The sequence below is a fragment of the Gopherus flavomarginatus genome, chromosome 11 (genome assembly GCF_025201925.1).
Source record: "Gopherus flavomarginatus isolate rGopFla2 chromosome 11, rGopFla2.mat.asm, whole genome shotgun sequence".
In the NCBI taxonomy this organism is placed as follows: Eukaryota; Metazoa; Chordata; order Testudines; family Testudinidae; genus Gopherus; species Gopherus flavomarginatus.
The window spans coordinates 46,552,925-46,575,133 of record NC_066627.1 but is presented as its reverse complement, the minus strand read 5'-3'; the positions used below and the strand labels follow the sequence as shown (position 1 = coordinate 46,575,133).

At 46.1% G+C, this 22,209-nt stretch overlaps 1 protein-coding gene across 1 annotated transcript; it reads right to left on the bottom strand.

Annotated features, from left to right (window-relative positions):
* Window positions 1-190: 190 nt before the first annotated feature.
* On the bottom strand, window positions 191-20,965 carry LOC127030990 (uncharacterized). The gene is made up of 4 exons (XM_050917667.1): window positions 20,914-20,965; window positions 18,993-19,097; window positions 4,422-4,621; window positions 191-783 (listed from the first exon to the last, which is right to left on the bottom strand). Exons 1-4 carry the CDS (start codon window positions 20,963-20,965, stop codon window positions 472-474), a joined length of 669 nt encoding a protein of 222 aa, XP_050773624.1. The 3' UTR covers window positions 191-471.
* Window positions 20,966-22,209: the final 1,244 nt, after the last annotated feature.

The following is a 22,209-nucleotide window of genomic DNA, read 5'->3' as shown; positions in this document are numbered from 1 at the left end:
AATCAGCTCTAGCTCTGGAGCCTTGAAATGGCCCCTCCAATTCAGGGTTGGGCCTATTGGCAGGCTGTGGTGGGAAATGAGGGCTGCGCTGTTCTCATAAAGTACCTTCTCCGAAGACAGAAGGCTTCAGGCTCTCAGGTCAGAACATTTCATTATTATTATTATTTTTAAATAAAACAGGATTCAAGTAGCTGCCACTCTGTGGACACACACCTATGCAACAACCAGTTTTCTAGAAGCAGAGTCTGTTCATGCCACCTAGCTAAGGAGGCGCAACGGTGTGTTACATGCAGTATTTATTTTTTTTAATTTGTACCAAAGAGCTACATTTTTCTTTCTCTTTTTGCTTTGGTCACTATTTAGTCCAGTGTTTCTTTAAGCACTGAGACTCTCCGCTTTTACAGTGGGTTGAGCGTTGGCCTGCTAAACCCAGGGTTGTGAGTTCAATCCTTGAAGGGGGCATTTAGGGAACTAGGGTAAAAATCTGTCTGGGGATTGGTCCTGCTCTGAGCAGGGGGTTAGACCAGATGACCGCTTGAGGTCCCTTCCAAACCCTGATATTCTGTGACTGGAACATTTATTATAGACCAGTGAAATCCCATTCGGAAAAACTCTCCAGCTTGCCTGGGGGTAACGTGTCCTTTCTTCTTGTCCCATGGTACTTTGTTTGTCACTCCCTGTTCTAGTGTCACCCCATCTCAGAACCTGCAGGGAGCTGATGTCTACGATGAAAACAGCAGAAGGTGCTGAGTTGACGTTGGGTGAGAGACTGTGACAGCAGCTCTGCCAAAAAGGATAGAAAGAACATGGAAATAAATGTCATAGCACAGCTAGGACAGATGCTTTTATGGAAGAAGGCATGGTACCTGGTACTTGTTTGCATACGTACAAAATGCAGCTAATGGCTGATGTAAGCTGATGGTTAGAAAGAACTGTATTCAGATGTTACTGCCTGAAGCGAATGCGAGGGTCTTTAACATTTAAACACAGTGATGAAAAAATATATATTTTTTATCTTCAAAGTCTTGGCAATTTTAGGTGCATATTCAGTTTTCTGGGAATGTCAGAGATATTTCAAAGGAACTTTCCCTTCTGGAGGTTTCTGCTCCAATTGGTCTTTGTGTTACCTATCTGAGTCTTGTGTGTATTAAAATAGAGACGGACAGATAAATTATGAGTGCATAGTCTGATAAATGTAGGTAGCCCTGTTTTTCAGCTCCAGAATCATTTGTGATCCCTTCAAATGTGTCTCTTGTTTGTAGGGGTTTGGCAAACAGATTGGAGAACAACTTTCATTCTGAGTGGTGTTCATGACCTATTCAACCTCCACTTTTTGCTGTTTGTTGGATGGGATGGCCAATGGGAGTTGGCAATCTGAGTCCCAAGATGCCGTTTCTTCTCCTTGATTGGAGGATCTAAACTTTTTAATCCTCAGGACAAAAAGTAACAAAAAATAAGTACTGAATAATGCACCAAACCACCATCTGGAATCTGAATAATTTATGAACACGGTCTTTCTTCTTCACCCCCCATTAATCAGCCAGAGCTAATATTCATTAAATATTAGAGTCAAGTTTTTTTTCAAAATTGCTCACCACCCAACAGTTCCCACTAAGGAAAATGGTTACTCCCCCTGTAGAGAACAATGGGAACTTCTGAGTGCTGTGATCTTTTGAAAATCCATTCCTAGATAAGCAATTTCTAATGGGAATGGCTTACTAGACACTCCTTTTTGGAGCCATTCAGCAACTCATTCAGTTCTGCCCCTGTGTTGTCATTTGCCACAGAGTGATCTCACAATAGATCAGAGGTAGGCAACCTGTGGCACGCATGCTGAAGGCAGCACGCGACCTGATTTTCAGTGGCACTCACGCTGCCCAGGTCCTGGCCACCATTTTAATTTAATTTTAAATGAAGCTTCTTAAACATTTTAAAAACCTTATTTACTTTACATACAACAATAGTTTAGTTCTATATTATAGATTTATAGAAAGAGACCTTCTAAAAATCTTAAAATGTATTACTGGCACACGAAACCTTAAATTAGAGTGAATCAATGAAAACTCAGCACAGCACTTCTGAAAGGTTGCCAACCCCTGCAATAAACTTAGCTCACAGGGCTTGTGAAGTTCATTTAATGTTTGTATACAACAAAGTTCTCCATAAATGCTAAACATTATCTTAATAAAATCTATGCCAGCCAATCAGCTTTCTAGGTAGAGGGTTATTACTCACTGAAAACAGTTAAAACCTGAAACTTAAACCAGTCAAAACCCAATTTTACAATTAGCTGAAGGGGAGGTTAGGGCACTAGCCCGCGACTTGAGTTTATTTCCTTGCTCGCATCATGTCTGACCTTGGGCAACTGACTCAGGCCCAGATCTTCCAAGGTATTGTGAAGCCTAGCTCTCATTGAAATAACTCAAGTGCTGTGTTAAAGTCTTGTGTGGTAAACAAGAGAAGTGTAACACTGGAAATCAGTAAACTAAAATTGGTGTGTTGGAAATTAGGCCTAATTGGTGGACAAAATAAGGGGATGGGTTATTGTACCCAACACTCCATTTTGGAGTCCTTGAAAAAAAGACTTTTGGGGGGGGGCAGAGAGGAGGGGAAGGGTGTGGCTGGGGGTGGGAGTAGGGGTGGGAGTCGGGGAGCGGGGGAGACTGCCTGCAGGCTGACAATGACTGCCAGGTCTCTGAGTAGCTAGTATGAAATCAATAGGAGCCTAAATACTGTTGAGGATCTGGGCTTGAATCTCACTGTATTTCAGCTCCTGCTCTGTACAACGGGGATAGTACTACTTCCTGACCTCACAGGGGCGTGGTGAGGATAAACACATTCAAGTATGTAGCATGCTCAGACACTGTGGTACTGAGGGTCATCGAAGGGCCCTACATAGGACTTTATGAATAAAAAACCTCTTTCCAAACATTGTATTTGAATAGCTGCACTGCTGTTCTTCCAATTGGCCACCGTTGGGGTCATTTCCTAAAGTGGATCAGCATGTGTAAGTCAACATGGCTCCACTGACATCAGTTGGTGCAAACCAAGGTAGCTCCTTTGAAATCGATGGAACTCTGGACTCTGATGTTCACCAGCCAAGGATCTGGATCCTAGTCTCTACAGCCAGTCTATAATACTACAATGAGCCACCATACATTGTAGCTGCAGCAGCATGAATCAGATCAGATGATTACATCTACGTCAGTCATCTGGCCTAATAAAAATGAAATCATTGTGAGAGAACATTATCGCTGGATCAATGTCTGGTTTTTTGCCTCAGCAGGGGACCTGTGGCAACAGCCTATTCCATGTAATTCAAATTAAGAGAAAATGTCATTCTGGTCTTTGTGTATTAGAATAATTTTTTTAAGTATTGGTTCATTTAAAAAAAAAGTTCAATTATCCTATCATTGCAGACATTACTGCCTGGTGGTTTCCCTTGACATCCATTACATCCATTATGTTTTTGACTATCAATTATCTAGTGGTAGATCCTAATAAAGGGGACTGTTCTTTAGGTAACTGACAGACTTTATTGCTGAGAATATTTCAGTAAATTAGAAATCTGCAACACAAGCTGCCATTGCAAAGCTTTTGTTTTAACAACGTGAGCAGTTTTACATATCTCGCTTTCCTCCTTTTCATTAGACATTTGAGAGCCAAGCTTGTCCTAGGGAAGAGGGCATTAAAGAGGGAGATTATAATGGACATGAGCAGAATGCAGGGAGGCCAAGGTAAAGCCAATCTGCAGCTGCAAAGGAGACCTTTACCTCTGTGCAAAGAGCTTCTTGTCTCATGGTTGCTCAGACACTGATTTGTTTTCTTCTACTACACAGTTAAGCTTGTGATCAAATATGTCCACACCTGGGTGCTTAAAAGTTAGTCAACTAGATCTATATTTAGGCCCCTAAATAAATGGTTTACAGAGCTGCTGAGCACTTGTCAGAAGGAGACAGGGGAGCTTAGGGCATTTGAAAATCAAGCAGCATGCACAGGGGCTTAAATATGGATTCAGGTGCCTAAGTTTAGTCACTGGGGTGTGAAAGTGCCTGCCTGTGTTTTTCCATTATACCAGTCTGCAAACAGATGGGAAGGGCATGTGGCTTGGGATAAAATTCCCATTGTGCTTTCAAGAGATGTTTTCCTGACTATCATTTAGTGGCTCCATGGAGCTTGGCACACAGCAGTACCATCTGTAAGACATACCACATGGGCATGGCAAGCTACAGAAGACTCAGATCCTCAAAGTTCTTAGACACTTAACTTCCACTGAAATGGGTAGGAGTTAAAATAAGCGTCTACATATCTCTGAGGATCTGGGCCTTGGTCTCTTGTCCTGAGCTGCTCTCTGGGTACATATGTGTTTGTTTGATTTTTGCATGTCCAGATCATAAACCCAAAACAAAGGATCACATCACCAGGCTCAAGCAAAGTATCTTTGCATCTTGTTCAAGTAGCTCCTTTCTCTGCCTCAGGCTCAGGCTGCTCCCCAATCCAATGGAGAATGAGCGCCATCTTCTGGAAAGCACAAGGAGCTTCTCTCCCTCTAAAGATTTCTGCTGGTTCCTTCCTGGGGCCTGATTCTCCACTCCCTTGCTGCTTCTGTAGTCATTTACACCTGTGTAAAGCACTGCGAGTCAATGGAGAATCAGACTGATAAGGTGTTTGTTCTGTGATGAAGGAATAATGGAGTGAAATGAAATCTCTATAGCTTTCTTGCTGTATCAATAAATACCTTGTTAGTAGATCACAGGGAGGCAGTGTCTACTTGTCCTGCCAAACTCCAAAGGGTTTCCAAAGTAAAGTCAGACTGGAATAGAAGACAGGAAAATCATGGACACAAGTGCTGAGGAGGAAAGAATCCTGCATTATGTGCCATTCCCAGGCTTCATTCTGTGAACACTACAGATAAACAGCAAGAGAGGAGATTTACTCCACAGAGAGAGTGATACTGGAGTAGGGAAAGGAGGCAGCATTAGGTCACTTCTGACCACAACCCCAACTCAGAGTGAAATCCAGTTCAAGCCACCATCTCAAAACCAAATCCATGGCTCAGCATCTGAATAGGTTAAGGGTACTGAGTCATCACTGGCGGCTAAGTGACAGACACCACCTGGGAGCTTTAAACAATGTCTCCTCTGCATTTTCTTTCAAACCCCAGAAATACTGTCTCAGCACCCAAAGCACTGTCTGCAGCACAGCCCTCTTGATAGGTCTCTTTCCAGTTTCTGCCATAGGCTATAAAATGAAACTCCAGGAGATGTAACAGATGCTGAGTAGTGCCCTCGTGTGGTCATTTGTGGTTCCTTCCAGGGACTGATCTCTTGCTCTGTTTTCCTTCTTAGTGATTTGGTGTGCGAGTCCCCTCCATGTATGAGTCAGTTTGATTAGTGTCCCTTCTTTCCATTTTATTTTAAAACTGTATTGCCTCTCTTTACACAGCATGCTTCCACTAAGCAATTGGCGCTGTAGGAACTAACTACAGGGTTCTGAGCAGCCTTGTGAAAATTATTCTTGCATTAAACATGTCATCTTAGTACTCACACAATAGCTACCAAAACAACACACGCTCTATTTTCAAATACAGAGCAGTTCTTTAGTTACTGATGCTATATTCCTAAAAGTTACATAATGTCATAAAAATCTACTCCCCTCCCACCGTAAAACCTCTGCCAGCCCAATTTGAGCAAACTACAGACTCTACAGGGTGAATTCCCTTGAACATCGGTGATGCCCTGTAAAAGAGCTTTTCCCTCTCTATAGGGCAGGTGGAATGCTAATGTCCAGGCCTTTTGACTGGAATAGAGCTACCTGCTGAACTTCTCCCATCCCTGGTTTCTCCCAGACCACTTGACCTTCTCCTTGGGGGAAGAGGAGGGAGAAGAGAAGGGGCTGTTACACCTTCCTTCTCTTCACACTTTTGACCATGTGCACAATGGGACAACTACGCCAACATACTTTCCTTCATATCTTATGTTCTTAAATAATACAGACCAGGCATGCGAGAATATTTATTGGGAGGTTAAGACAAATGGCAGTCTGGTGGGGCAGAAGGTGCAGGGACACCGCTGTGGTAGAGGCTTGATGTCCTCCTGGTAATGCACTTGCATCTTCGTTCTGAGGTTTGTTTAAAATAAATGTGTTCTCTTTCTCTTCTCTTTCTTGGTTTGAGCCTATTAGTATGACTAAAAAGACTGAAAAGTTCAAAGGAACAGTGATTGAGGCAAGCAGAGTTTGGCCTTCAGTTTGTACTAATGCCAGGGTGCTCAGACTTTTCAAAATATGTTGACTGAACCTCAATTAAGAGGTGGTTTTGTGGACTACTCTGCCCCCTTCCCATTCCCTGTGCAAGCTGCCATCTCCCATTCACAAACTTTTTTTGGTCAATAAAGGAATAATTGGCCTATAGGGGAAGTTTATTCATCACCCTCATCAGTTAGAGGCATGTGTGTACATATGTAGTAGGCTCCTGTCTCTAGACAGATGGACCATTTCCTAAGAGAGAAAAGAAGTTATTAAAATGGATTAATAACCCATCCTCTCCTATTTCAGAAAATGGCTCAAAAAGGTCTTGGGAACAAATATCACTGATGATGACTTCATAGTTAAATGTCCTAAACTACACCTTGTCCTGTTTCTTGCTTGTTTTACACTCTGTGGGCCTTATTCTCCACCCACGCACATCAGGTTCACATGGATGTAACTCCATTGGTATCAGGGGAGTAACTCCTGATTTACATCAGCATAGGTTAGAAGACATTCAAGCCCTATGTATAGACCTTGTCTTTCCCTTTTCAGCTACTGTTTTGGACTAGGGCATGGGCATGAAATATTTACCTGTGGTTGTGAAGAGCCCAGTAAATCATAGTAAAGAGATGGCCCAGTGCTTAGGGTGCTAGCCAGAAATGAAGGTTCAGTTTCCTGCTTTGCTATAGACTTCCTGTGAGAAGCTAGTCTGTCCAGGCCCCAGTTCCCCATCTAATAAACAGGAATAACAGCACTTTCCTACCTCACAGGGGCTTTTGTGTGTAAATGTATTGAAGATTATAAGGTGCTCAGATCTTGTGGTAATGGGAGTCAATATGTACCCTGGAGAAGTAAGGACCCTTGCTCTCTTCTAGGCACCAAGTAACTCCAAAGTTTGCTTGGGTTGTGCAATGCTTAGATGAGGTTTATTTACTGCCAATATCTCTGTGTCCTCGAATCAGGAAGCAGGAGTCTCGGGCCATATGGGGGAAAATTGATGCATGAACTACAAAGTCAGCTCACATTCCAGCTAGAGTAACAAGAGTGTATCTGAAGAAGAGGGAGGTTTACCCACGAAAGTTTATGCCCAAATAAATCGGTTAGTCCTTAAGGTGCCACTGGAGTCCTCGTTGTTTTTGTGGATACAGACTAATGCAGCTACCCCTCTGACAAGTGTGTTTATTCCCCCCCACCCCCACCAATGCTGGTCCTCTGTTGTTGGCCTACACAAACTTTCCCTGGCCCCCTGGGGAGCTACCTGCTTCTCTGGAGAGGGCTGTCTTGGGCATTCAGCCAAAACACTGTGCAGCGGTTTGAGAAGGGGACATCTCCGTGAACATTGCTTTGACACGTCTCTCCTCTGTCAAGTTAGAGGGCGAGGTCTTTTTCTTCCCTCATTACAGAATGAGCCAAGGAATTATTCCCGCTGGTGAGAAGACTGGATGTGTAGTTAAGGCACTAGAGTTGAATGTGGGTTCAATTCCCTGGTTTGCTGGACATCTTTAACCCTCCCCATCTTTAAAAACGGTACGTCCCTTGTCTTTGCAGAGAGTGAACAACTCTGTTTCTTACTATGCATCCATGCAGCAGCCAGTACAATGGGTCCTGATCTCAGGTGGAGTCTCTAGCTTCTACTTGGTCAACAAATAAATAATATGAATACAGTAGTGACTGATTGTGCCTCCTCCCCTCAGAATATGACGTTCTGGAGAAATAAAGCAAGGCTGGAAATGTTGGGGGAATGAAAATTCACAAATTCTCCTCTTTTTACATGTCATCTGCATGATCATCAGCATATGAGGCAGTGCTGGGTTGTGTATTTTCTGTATGGAGCATGAAACCAGCTGAATGCCAATGTAATAAACAAAGACCTAGATTTCCAAGGCTCTCTTTCTACTCATGAACTGGGTGTGTATAGATAGAAACCTTAAAGTTCAGTAGAAAAACTTTAGCACTACAGCAGCTTCAGTGCGACCTGTATATACCGGTTGCAATTGGGAATCCCTTGAGTGTGCTGTGGCACCCTTCTCTATCTCATTAACATTACCATTGGGGATGCATCAAAAACTTCCAGGCCTTTTCTCCTTCTCACACCCGTGTGAATGGCAATCCTTGGAGCTTTAGCTCCTGCTTTTATAGACATAACCATCTTCTCTGTCCACTGCTGTCGTTTTTAACCCCCGGGCACGGTGTGGGTTCAGGTCTGGACACAAGAGGGAGCCATCGAGCCATTGCAGGAGCAGGGCAGCTTATGGAAAAGAAATGGCAGCTGAGACAGAGTTCCCGAGCTGGTGCAGGAGGAGGCGAGAAGCTGTTCGGAAGCCTCTGTCCACTTTGTGTGAGGAATCAGGTACTAAACACTAAATCAGTGGGCCTCCTCTGTATTTACAGCAGGGCTTTGGGTAAAGCAGATCCACACCAAGGAGAAGGAATTGTGTAGATTCCTGTGTCCGCTTTCATGTGAGTGTTTGACTGTAAAGACTTTTAACCTCTCCGCACCCCCAAGGATCTGCAAACAGGCTGATGTTTGTTTAGGGCCAAGGGGTAAATCAGAGAGGACTGGTTCTCTGTGCAGTAGCAGTGGGTCACTGGGAACAAAGAACTTGCTGTGATGCACAAAAGAAATGGGCCTCTGGCTCTGGGTGACTGGGACGGACCCAGGAGGGGAAATAAGAAACTATCATGCCCTTTGTAGGGCCCAATCCTGTGCTATTGAATCAAGTGCCAGGTTTGCTGCTGGCTTCAGTCAAACCAAGCCCTAGCAGCAGGGAACTCTGTGTTTAGCTAGGGGCTAGATGTTCTTCTCTGGCACTGGCTTGCCCTGTGTTCTTGGGCAAACCCTTTTGGCTCAGCTCTTAAAAAGTATTCAGTTACCTAACTCCCATCATCAGGCTCCTAAATACCTTTGAGGATCTGAGCCTTTGCCTCCTTCTGGATGTACCCATCTGTAAAATGGAACCAAGGCTCGGGGCTAGGAATAAATCAGGGTCAGCCTCCGCTGTTTCTTCCTCTCTGAGCAATATCTGCTTGGCAGACTGCTTTAATTGATCTGCAGCGCCTAACCTGCTGGGGCAACTGACTCCCAGCCCTTGGGAAACTGACAAACCAGGGAAGAGGAAAGGACTTTAATGGTTGCTCCTTGGGCCATACGGCCCCGCATCCGCAGCTGCTGTCAATCGTCTACAGTGATGTCCAGGCTGGTAGGTTTTGAAGAATAGCTGCTGGGCTTGGGAGCAAGACTGGGCGCCAGCAGCCAGAGCGTCGGGGTGAAATGAGGTTACCCCAGGTGTAAAAGCAGAGCCTCCACCCCTCAGCGCACAGCTGTGACAGCCGCTTCTGATTGACTCCCGGGGGCAAAGGGGATTCAGGTGAGAAGTTCTCGGCTAGTCCTCAGCCACGTGGGAGGCTCTAATCAAGGGGAAACACGTGGCAGGGGAGAGTGGTCTCTGGCTCTGAACCACCTGGGGGTCCTTGAGTGGGTTTTGAGTGTTGGGAAGATGCAGCTTCTGCCTCTTTGGCGTAACCCTTCTGCCAGGGAGTGGGACAGTCAGACAGCTGGGCCCCCCAGCAGGACTTACTATCGGTGAGTGGGTCAGGACTTCCGGGCGCGTTAGCCATTCTCGGGGCCGGGGTGGGGAGGTCCGGCAGCTTTGGCTGGACCTTTCTCTGTTTGAGGGGGGTTTGGATCGGGCGTTTTGTGAGCAGGAGCCATGGGCGCGTGTGTGGTGCGGGTATTAACGTGGGTCTCTGGGGGGGGGGGCTCACCATCCCTCTGCTGCTCGAGTCCAACAGGCACGGATAACACCCGGCTCTCCTGCAAGTGGCAAAGGCCAGCGAAGAAGAGGGTATTTGGGTTCTCCGTTGTCCACGGAAGTGGCTGCTAGGCCCTGGAAAAAACTCCAGACGCTTGTCCCAGAGCCTGGGGTGTCACCTGATGGCGTTTCCAGGACCCGCTTTCCTCGCCCTGCTGTCGCCATCGGCTTTTAGGAAAGCACAGGAGCGAATAGGCGAAGCGAGCTCCGGACACCCCCAGTGCGCGCTTGGGGGCGCTGTTGCTGTGGTGTGAACGTGCTACCCTGAGATTGTGTGTGTGTGTGTGTGTGTGTGTGTGTCACACCTGGCCTTTGCTGAACCGCAGCAAGGGTGTTGTCAGAGCAGGGTTGGGGATTGTTTTAAATCCGGCCTGGCTCTGGTGGCGGGGATCCCTTGCCGTTCTGGGAACCTGCCTAGTGGAGAGGCCAGGAGACCCCTGCGCTCTCCGGGCCAGCCCCGGGCAGGTAACCGGCCCCTCCGGCTAGCTGCCCAGGGTTGCGGGGAGCAGGGCGGGCTTGACGCCGCCTGACCGCTCTCCGCCCCCCAATCCCAGCCCGCTGGCTTCCCCCGCTCTGCGCTGGGGACGAAAACGGCCCGATGGAGGGACCCGCAGCAGGGCGGCCCAGCGGGTCTAGCCGGACCAGAGCGCTGGCTGCGCGAGCCTGGCCATAGACTGGCGAACCCGCCTTCCCTGACCCGGGCCTGTTCTGAGCTCGCACATGCGGGCCTTGCCCCGCAGAGACTCGGGAGGAGGAGAGGGGGCTGCCCGATACCAGGTGGGGGAGAGAGCCAGGTCTGCCCAAAGCCCCGTTCTGCAGCGCCTGAAGTTGGGGGGAGGCCCGGCCCGGCTCGGCTCCCCCCTCCAGGTCTGATCTGGTGGGGAGGAATCCACGGGGTCAGTTTGTCCTGGTGATCTGTCCCTCTCCCCAGACTCCCGCTTAGCCAGGCGCCCCTAATGGAGCACAGGGTGGGCGGGGCGCAGTTGATACGCGCGGCAATTCACACCATCTGGGGGCGCGGTGCTGGAGGACTCCCCCAGTGCCCGAATGCAGGGGGTGGGGGGCAGCTACCCTGGCTGGTAGGTCTTAGTGCTGCTGAGTGTAGACAAGAGGGCAATGGCATCGCCCAGGGACCGGCTCCCCTGTCTTTCCCCAGCGTCGGAGAATCCTGCTGGGGGACCAGCCCCAGAGACCAACCACCTGCCAAACGCCAAGCCGCTGGGAGATCCCCGCGAGGCAGGGGGACTCCCCCGGAGGGAACGTGGCATTACACAAAACAATGCGATGTAACCTGGGCCGTGGGGGACCCCAGCCAGGCAAATAGCCCCTGCCACTCCCCCGTTGTGTTCCTTTACAGCGGGCGGGCCCAGACCCAGCCCTCCACGCACTGGGTCCCAAGTTACACCTTTGGGGATGCCCCTGTCCCCCGTGTCTTCGTGTGTGTCTGTCTCTTTCTCCACGCACGTGCCTGGGGCCAGCTGCTGAAATCCCTGCCTGAGCAAGCTCCCGTAGGGTTGGGCGTTGGCCTAAGCAAGGCGGGATCCGGTCCGCTGTGTCTTGATAAGCGGAGACCCTGCGGCACAAAGTTAATCTTAACATAGAAAACCAAACGGTGTGGGCGCTGCCTTCAGCGCGGCCCCCAGCACTGCGGATTACGCATGTCGCGCTTGGACCGCGGACAATACTTGCCATACAGCAGAGGATGCAGCAGGTGGCGCTAAGCGAGGGCTCTTCTGCAGCCGCTGGAAACACAATTTTTCTGCTAGGTTTTTAGACCAGCAATTTAATTTTAAAAAGTAAGGGGGTATCAGGAGAATCTTTTTAAAATGTATTTACACAGATTGGGGTGGGGGCAATAGATAAACGAGAAACTTCAGCTTTCTTTACATTCTCATAATCCTATTGATATAAATTGCATAGATACCTATATCACCACCTTTGTATGCATGATTATATATGCACACCATATATAAACGTAATGTAACTTACATGCACATATCTATACATACAGAAGTACTCGTGTGTATATATATTTCTATCTTAGAATGGCCATGTTAGCGATACAGAAATACCTAGACACTTTCTGCATAACTAAACTGCATTCGTAGCAATTTTGGGTTCTAAAATCCAAACTCTTTAAAATAACACCCCGAATCCTCTTACTATACCTGTATTGCAGCAATAGCTGTATTCTAAACTTAACAAAAATAGACAAGCACGAATTTTATTTAAAAAAAAACCCTAAGCAATGTGCATTTCAATACTGTTGTAAATAACCGATTAAAGAAGCAACCAAAATAGTGGTGGTGGTTTCAAAATATTTAAATAAACTTAGTAACATCTTTAAATCGCAGCACTACTTTGAACCTGCTGCATAATGATAAAGAACTGACGTTAAACAACAACAACAAAAAAGGAAGAACAAAATTCTTTCGGCTGCCATTTGAAAAAAGGAGTTTATTAGTGTTATTGCAACGATTAATCCAGGAACCACGAGAGAAGCTGAACTCTTTATTCCAACACATTTCCCCACGGTTCTTAGATTTGAAACATGATTCGCTTAACCACAGAAACTGGAATTGAAGTGCTTTGGCCAATTCGAAGTGGAGGGATGTTTGTGTTACATACAAGCGAGGCTTTTCGGACATTAAATCCAAGCTGAGGGCTTTGCCTCCAAGCCAGAGACAAATCTTTCTCCTCGCAATCCTTGCTTCAAACGACATTGAGCAATGGACAGCACCGCGTCCCTGAACCTTGGGCGGGTTTCTGGCTTACTCAGAGCTCTTGCAATTAATTCCCCTTCTGTGCCTCCTCGGATCTCCCCATTCATTGCAAATGTCTAAAGCGAGCGAGGCAAAGTTACCACCGTGGGGGTTGTGAGGACATCTTAACCCCCCCATAATAATAGCAACCCTGCCGCATTGTCTGCCTGGCTCTCCCTGCATTGTCCTTCCCTTCCCCTTTGTGAGCCCGGAGCCCCTAAACCTCTGCATATTCAGAAGGGGCCTGCTTCGCCCCCCTGCCACTCTTAATGTAAAGAGACAGCTGCCCTGCAAGACGTTGGAGCCATTGTTGCGCCTGTTTGTCAAAAGGCCGAGGATGCTCCATAGATCGCTCTGTGGCTGCTGTTAAGTGTAATTAGAGGGTTTATGTCCCCAATTTCCATTAAAATGAAGCTGTGAGGCTCCTCTCTTGGCATTCACCGCGTGCCTTAATTGTATGGACATTAAATCAAGGTCCGCTGTGAACACGCAGAGAGGGGCTCGTCGGCAGCAGGGCAGGGAGAGAACAAGGCACCGGTGCGTCTTCCGCGGAGCGATGCTATCCGTGCGGGCACCGCTCGTGTGCCCCCTTCTCTCGCCAACATGCGCCCGGGCCGGCCAAGGGCTCGGCTCCCCTGCGGAGCGGGAGAGAACAGGGGTTCTCTGAGCCCCCTACAGGAGAGAGACACCCCCCCACACACACACACACACCCTCCCCAATACGGTATAAAAATCCTTGTCGTATGAAAAACCGGACAATGTGAAAACAAACCCTAGGTAAGAACCCTCCCCACTCCCCCAGTATCCAATGCAAAATATCTCTGCGCTCGACCCGCTAGAATAAACCTCTTTACAATTGCAAAACCGTAAACCCATCTCCAAACCTATACAACAAACCCTATCCTAAACACCGCCTGCACACGCAAAAACCCCTATATAATACCTACACAAGCCACTTGTAATGCAAACCTTCTGTACAGTGCCACTTACAGAACCGTCTATACCGTATTTAAAGGGATAAGTTCTTAACACACAGCAGCACACCAGAAACTGTGAGCCGCCTTCTAATAGTAAGGCAGACCTGAATTAAGCGTAACAGATCAGTCACGTCAAGGGATGGGTCAATTTCTTTAGAGTTACAGGGCTAGTCAAAGTGCTGGGCACCTTTTTGTCCTCTCTCCTACTTTTTAATAATGATAATAATCCTCCTGTTTCTTTTAAGCCGCTCACAATGCAAATGAGCTGATTTCTCTTCTTTAGAAGGGAAACCGAAATAGCTTGGAGGCGCCTTTGGCAATCCGCAGCGGCTAGGCACAAGAATAGCTCCACGGTTTGGGTTTTTTTGGAGGGGAGGGGGGATGTTTGTGTTTTGCTTTTCTTTCTTAAATAAGGATCGAAAGAAAGTGACCATGATTAAAGCGGTTGAGTTGCTGGCATCGGAGTTAAAGGCACTTTATTAATTTAGGACGATTTCTTTCTATAGATCTTGCTGCTGAATCCCCTCCCCCATTTTCCCCCATTCCCACCCCAAAACCCCTAATAATAATGATAAAGCCCATTAAGGACGCTTGCAAAAGAGGAAGGGGGGGAAAATCCTCAGGCTCTTCCAAGTTCGCAATCGAGCTGGGATGTTCTCCCACCGTTGTCGCCTAAACCCCATAATTACGGCACCGGCAAGCCTAGCTCGGAGCAGATTTACCCATTCCAATGGAAGCAGCCCTCTGTGCCTGGGCGGCAGAAACTCCGCTTCCTTTCTCAGATCCAGTGCGGACGCCCTCCCGTGGCTTCAGCAGGCTTGTTTTGTGTATGCGGGCTAGAGATGAATAAGAAAAGCGCCTAGTCCCTCATTATCTTTTGAATTTTAGACCTTTTCTTTCTCTCTCTCTCTCTTCCTGCCCCTGGCACAATGAAGAAAGACCTCATCAGAGCGAAACCCAGGCTCCCGCTCGGCGTGGAAAAAGCCAGCTGAACTTGTATGGGTGCACCACGCATCTTTCCATTCTCCTGCTCTTCTCTTCGCCAAAGCTCTTTAAAGGGGTTGTGAGGCGTCTCTCTCAATTTATCCCTTTTCTCTTGATCTTCCTAGCAGACGGGTTTTTGGGTCTAGTCCTGGCTGTTTCAGCTGATCTCATCCAGGCTAAAGGATTAGCGCCTCTTCCCTCCGTCCAGGCTCTCAGCACATCTGCTGATTGGGTTCAGCACAAGAGGATTACATTGGGACCCAATGACGTCACCGCTAGGACATAAGTTCTCCTCCATTAACCAAATCCTCATCAGCAAGATGTCCTTGAAACTATAGGAGTAACATTGGAGAGACTCTATCCCCAGCCCATCCCCACCTTCCTCGCAGGCTGGGGGCTCGGGCTTTCGGAAAATATTGTTTTAAGCTTTAAGCACTTGCATCTATAATGTCTGGCTGCACTACAGAGCTAGAGAATCTAGCCATTATAGGAACACGCAGACGTTATAAATTGGGATCTGCACCTAAACTGTTAATCAGAGAAGCTTTGTATTTTCTGTTGCTTTTTTTTTAAACAGAGGCAGGAGGGGGAGGACTGTATATCCTTCAATTCGATTTCCTACCTCAAAAGACATGACCAATAATTTTCCTTAAAGCTGATATGGATGTAATTTAAAAAAAACAGATTTGAGAAAATTGTAAAGGAATTCTTCCCTTCCCCCTTTCCAGGAAGAGAAAACGTGTTTAAAGTCACACTTTTAAAATAAAGGGGTTCTCTATTTACATGTGGCTTTGTTCCTTGTGATCAAGCTTCTTAAAGTTACATAATCACGGAAGCTAAGAATTGCTGAGTTTGGAAGGAAAGGAGTTCCTTCTAGATCATTTCTCAATAATAAACCGAAAGAGTATTCTCATTTTTAAAAGCCCACCGAGAGGGACAATGTAGCAATGCCATCAAAGAGTCTTGATCTATTTCACGGAATACAATATGCTGGTTCTTCTTTAAACCATCCCCAGCAAACAGGGGTCTACTTGTATTTATAGCTGGCGTTTCATTATATGGTTTTAACCGATTTATTTTATGGTGTTTTTTTTTAAGTCGCGAATGAATGCATGATACCTAGAGACCTCTTTCATCAGGCTGTGCTTGCCTACTCTGTGTCATGCCATTTAAGAGTCAGTGTCCTTTCGATCAGGGGAGATTGTTTGTTTTTATTTGTATTAAATAATTCTCTATACAGATCAGAGATGAGTATTTTAGAACTGTTTAACCCGTCCCATTGCACTATAGTCTTATCCTTAGAAAATATGGCGAACCACTTCTACACCCCCCCCCCCCACGTAAGGATTTTTAGGTGGAAAGTGCAGATTTGTGGGTTATCTTCTGCTATAATAACCTTCTGTGGCTAGCAAAACGCTGCATTCTATTATTAGAATGATTTAAGACTATGATTTGATTTGATTCTAGTAGGATTTATATGGACACGGATATTTTACATACTTATTGGGAGCTGGACTCTGATTATGATGGAAAACATTTTTGTTCCAGTTCTGAAAGTCTCCACTTTGCCACTGCTGTGTGAGCAATTCCATGATGGGTGTGTTAGTAGAACTGTAAACTATCTATACATTCTGTTCCCACTAGATCAAACCAATTGTTCGGGGATTTTGTTCTTTCTGATAGTTTGTTTATATTAGATAGAGGGTCTCTGAAACGCAAACCCAGAGACACAATTGGGGGAAAAAATCGGTTCAAGGCAGTTTAAAACAGACTCACGACAGTGTAACTATTATATAATAAAGCAGCCATCAGAAATGCTCCGCAGCTATGTGAAATATCTTCAAGGCTTAAGGCCCATAGGACAAACACTCGCACACCTTAATTGTGTGTGTGTGTGTGTGTGTGTGTGTGTGTGTGTGTGTGACTTCCTTTCTTTCTTTTGTATAGTGCTACAGTGCATGGCAGGTATATTAGATAGGCGCAAATGCATTGTTTGTTACGCTGCAAGAGGAAATTTGCTATTTAAGCATCATTTTTCCATCTTCTGAAGCTGCCTCTTTTCACCTGGTTCATTTTAGTTTATCGACTTATTTATGCCCAGGAGAAGCTACATGAACGCGAATCTGTACCTTGTGGATCTAAGTTAAAAATCGAAATACGGTAACGTGAGCGTGGGAGCACTTTTCTCAGGCATTTGACATCAACAGGATGCCCATCTTCAGCCAAATTCAGAATTAATTTTCTTATCACACCCAAGTCCAGGATTTGCGTTCTTGAAGGCGGGCAATTATTATTATTATTAGTAGTATGTATGTATTTATTATTGCTTTGCCTGGTCTAGGCTTATTTCATTGGACAGCATTAAAGCTCAGTCTTTGCGCATTGGGTTCCCACTACAGCATGGTTTTCAGACAGAATGACATTTCTATTTAGCTAGAGCTGCCCCTTAGGTCCCAGCTGGCATTCAGGAAATACCTGTCTCAGCTGCCTACACCTTGCAGCTCTTAATACAGAGCAGCTAATGGCAGCGGAGTGAAAAAACAGGGAGATTTATGTCAGTCTGGGAAACAATGATCATATTCTCAAATTCTCGGTCTTCCATGTTTGTTGTGCATTGCCCTTCGCCTGGGTCTGAGGCCCCACATTTATTCCTTTCCCCTCCCCTGTCTCACGTTAGAATAAGGGATTCGAGTACAGAGACCAGGTCCTGTTCTGCAGGGGAAAGGTGCCGCAGAGAAAGGTGAGCTTACAGGCCTCTGGTTCCATTGCCGGCGAAGGATTCGCTGTCCATGGTGTTGAATGAAATAGCACCCCACCCCCACCCCCAGCAGTCACCTCCCTGGTATTCAGAATCGGTGCCCCCTCTCCCTGGCATGTCCCCCACCCCGTGCCAGTTTGACTTAAAACATATCATTTAACTCCAGGTGTTTTTGAATAGTACAGTCAGGAATCACTAAGAATATTTTTTTTTTTCGTACTGAATAGAGATTTTTCCTTTCCTTCGAATCCTGATCAGCGAAATCTTATACGTCCGGATTGACTTAAAAATAAACTTTCTTAAGAAGCGAAGTGACCATCCCTGAATCTGTTCGGGTGGGGGAGGGTCGGCCTGTCACCCATACACAGACTGTGCTGTTTAATATTCGCGCTGCCTTTCTAAATGTTCCTAGCGACTCTGGGGTTGTAAGCCTGGTGGCCCCAGCATGGATGTGATATTTTTAACCTCCTATTAAGGCAAAGGAGAGCATCTGTTGTAACTGAGCAGGGTCAGGCTGCAGGGAGGAAAAACTTTCCTATTTGGCATGCTGATGGCATGATTTTACTTCGCTTTAAAATAAGCCATACCAACGGTTTAGCCCCTCTTAAGTTTGCTATTAAATCGACTCTCTCCCCCACCCCGTTTCCACCTCCTGTATGAAAGGCTTTAACGATGTGTACGGTTTGGGGCTATTTCAGTAGCGCTGCCATCTAGACATTTTGTTTTAAGAACATCCCTTCCCTAATCTCTAATGCAGCATTTCTGTGTTCCGGAAGAAAATAGTCAGATGACTTGCAAAGGGCCATTTTCTTTCTTTCCCTCTGTCTCTCTTTAAACGTACCACCTACTGTTCCCCGAACAAAGAGATCCTAGAGACAAGAAACATGCTATCACTTTCCTGCTCTTTCCAGACCTTAACTCTGCAACTTGGCCTAGCTGACCATGTTAAAAATATACCCCGAAATCCATAGTAACTCCCTCACAACATACGATCACCCCTAAACCAGGCAGCAAGGGGTGTGTGTGTGTGTACACACATGCACGCACACACACTGCAGTGAAATCAGGCGATGCAAGTGATCAGAGAAGCGCGTTGCTTTCAAAAAGTCCTCCAATTTTTCCTCCTTCTGCCGATTGCGTAACTAACAAGCATCTCTTTTGCCATCGGAACTGGGCACAAGTATCGAATACAACGTTTTGACCCTCCACCCCCAGAATCAGTCGCTCGGAACCGACCCACAAGTCAAACAATAATATATATTTTAAACGAGGCCTTGTTCTGTTTCACAAAGTAAAGGAAATAGAGGGATGGATTATAGATCCCTGGCCTCTGAAGTTTAGGCACAAACAATCTAGCAGCATAAAAAAGAGATTTCAGTAGAAATTGGTCTTTTCTGTGGTTAATTTAAAAGAATAACTTAAAGCTTTCTTAGAAAGTAATTACACTTACAAGAGGTTTGGGATTCAGACTTCTCTACCAAGTGTGTCCTCTCTCTCTCTCTCTCTCTCTCTCTGTCTTTTTGGTCGCCTTGGTTGCTGATTTTTTTTCTCAGATCTGGAATAACAACAACAATAATAAAAATATTAACCCGCCCCCTCGAAATATACAATTGACTGATTTGCAAAGCATCTTCCTTAGCGTAAGAAAGCTGCTTGCTCTCCTCCCGGCTGCTTTCCTGGCCTCACAACTCCTTGAGAAAGGGGGAGGGCCTTGTGCATTACAATCGCGTTCAATTCAATTCATTCTGCCCGTTTCTAACGGTCTCTGGACAGCAAATCCACATCAACAGGGGGTCAAAGTCCCCTCCTCACCCCCCTCCCCGTCTTAAACACACACAATAGCCGTCAGCTAACAGCACAGCAGCAACTTTGAAACATTCAAGCATCTGAAGTGAAGAATGCCAGAAGCTTGCCTTTTTCCCCCCTCCCTCCCTTCCACTTGTTCCTCGATTTACAAATTTAAAATATAATCATCATAAAAAAAACCCTCACTTTGATCCGCACGTTATTTCACGGACTCAGACAGAATTCTCATGTCAAGAATTTCCTCTTTAGGAAAAGATTAGTCTATCAAATAGCTGGGTAATTTTCCAATTACCTAATATTCTTTCTCATTTCACCATGCTTCTGCACTGGAGAAAGCTTTTTCTATAGATATTTATTTTGTATTTTCGATAAATAGAGTGCATTGTAGTTTGATTTTTCCCCCCTCCAGCCACATTGCCAAGGTACAACTAGCATCATGAGCTGCTGATGGATTTCGGGGTTATTGTTTTTATAAAATATAGATAAAATATTGCACTTCTGTATCTCAGGCTTTGAATTAAAAACAATGTTTAGACATTTTCAAGAACTCTCGAGTCACTCACGCTCAGTCACTCTGGAAGAAAGTTACTTGCACGGATTTGGAAAGGAATTAAAATTGTGTTTAGCACGCAAAAAGATCCAATTAATACCTGGGAAATCTTGGGGGATTTTAGCGGTTATATCACAGGTTTAGGGATTAGGTTTTTGTTTTTTTTTTTTTTTTTGGTTGGCTGTTTATAGGCTAGGACAGAACCGCTTCCTCCGTTGTTCAACATAGTGCTTTAGGATTTCCTATTCAACTCAGCTAGCATACCCTGTGCAACCCCACACTTTGCTCATGTCAGTCACTAGTCCAGAAATAGTTTCTTTTTACCCTATAACATCTTATCGTTGGCATCTGTATCTTCAGTAGGAAGGCTTGCTAAATTGCCTCTGTTGATTGTTTAAACGTTAGTTTCATATTTGAGGTTTAAAAAAAAGATTTTCTGCCGCGTCTTTCTAAAACACCAATTGTTATCCAGTTCTAGAAACTGATTTTTTTTTAAAAAGGTGACCCTTGAAACTGCTAAATAGAAACTGTATCTACCATATTCAGACTAAAACACGTGACACATAGGCAGATACTAACACAAGTGAAGAGAAAGATGCGAGTCTGTAAGAGTCAAAGACACGGTTCTTCAAAGTATCCTCTTTCATTTATTGAGACAGGCCGGTATGTCTTGTCAACTGTCTTGTCTGATGCCACTCGGGTGGCATGTGATCTTTGGAGGCCACCATCTTTCCTTTTGAAACAGTGGCCGGACCCAGTTGTGCTGCAGATAGGTGTTAATGAAACAACCGCTAGGAAAGTAAGTTAGGTCCATAAAACCATTTGTAAATAATGCCATAATTTCCCCTTGGATCTCTTTCAGCAGCAGGAATGTCTCATTGAAAGCCAGGTACACACTCGTGAGTAGCCTAATTGGGTAAAGCTCCTCATTACGAGATAGCAAAATAAAGGGAGAGAAGAGAGACCAGCCGTCCTTGCTCGGGCACATGTCCCACTGAGGCCAACTATACAATACCAGTAATGAAAGCAATGAATTTGCAGACAAACGGGAACTGATCACTGGCCATGGCTCAGTTTCCCGTTGGAAAAAGAAGGAAATCTTTATACCAAGTACCGTCCCGACACGTCGCTGTGTGCCTGGTGATGGGAAGAGAGTGCGGTCCATAATTGTATTGTTCTTTTCTGGCATAATATCTGGCAGGACCAGGGTGTGACTTCAGAGCAGTGACAAAGCTATTGGGGAAGAGGTGTCAGCGCAAATCTCCAATGCGTGTTTTCATGCGGAAGAGTGAAGAGTGTCGCAGTAAACGAAGAACTCGGCCACCTTCCTTTGGAAATGTATTTCCCCTGGGTTTTCCTAACCGTAAGTAGAGCTCATCATCCATCCATGCTGGGCTCTGTTGACACCACCCAGAGTGATACTGGTAGGCATTGCTGCCAAGTGAAGCAGAAGGTCATGATTTAGTGGAAAGGAAACTGTGGATCTCTTCTTAGAAAACACGCGTGGCCCTTCCACGCCGCACAAGCATTGCAGGCTGTCCTGTCTCCGACCAATGACATTCTTGTCCAGTGAGGCGAGCAATAGACAAAAACCTAAATAACAACAGGAGGGACCTAGTGGGCCTCGTGGAAGACTGCACAGTTCTTGGAGGCATGTTGCTGGTTTCCAGAGTTCTTATTTGGGGACGCACGTGTCTAGGAAACAAGGCGCAAAGGGAATCGTGACAGGCCAGCAACCTAACCTCTGCCTTGCTGTAACAGAGCTGGATACCTGCAGGGGAGAAGCTTTAGGGGTGTGTCCCTCAAACACCCCCGCTTCTTTCAGTGAAAGGAGGCTCTGGCCCCGTCTTTTCCTTTTGCAAAGCGCAGCATCTTGCGGCCTGCACGTCTGTGTTTTGTGCAAACTTGTCACGTGGCAGCAGCTGGGCTTTGTCTTGCCTCTAGCTGGGGCTGTGTGTGCGCACCCTGGACCTCATCACTCCGCCTTGTCTTGCAGCTGCATTTTACCTGGGTTCTGTTCGTTTAAAGAAAAGTCCCTCGCCAAAGAATTTTTCCTTCTGTAATGCCCCTGGTATTACCAATACAGAGCGATGCCCATCGACCTGCTCCTCCTCGAATGTGTTAGGTGAGGCTGACCACGTGGCAAGGGTGAATAAGGAGCCAGGGTGGAATGCCCTGCCCGATCCTGAATCTGCTGGACTCCAGGGGCGCTGGCCCATTGATCCAGCAGGAGGAGCCAGCATGGACCCTGAGCGCAGATCGGGCTAAGGCTGCTTGCAGGTCAAAGTGGGGCCTGCGGGCCTTTTGTTCC

Bases quoted from the DNA above. Each gene is read 5' to 3' on its own strand.
- LOC127030990 (XM_050917667.1), bottom strand. From the start codon at position 20,965: ATGGCCAGTGATCAGTTCCCGTTTGTCTGCAAATTCATTGCTTTCATT. The intron at 19,098-20,913 runs GTATTGTATAGT...TTGTTATTCCAG, and splicing joins ATTCATTGCTTTCATTACTG to ATCTGAGAAAAAAAATCAGC. The intron at 4,622-18,992 runs GTAAGTGTAATT...TGCTTTACACAG, and splicing joins GTCTGAATCCCAAACCTCTT to GTGTAAATGACTACAGAAGC.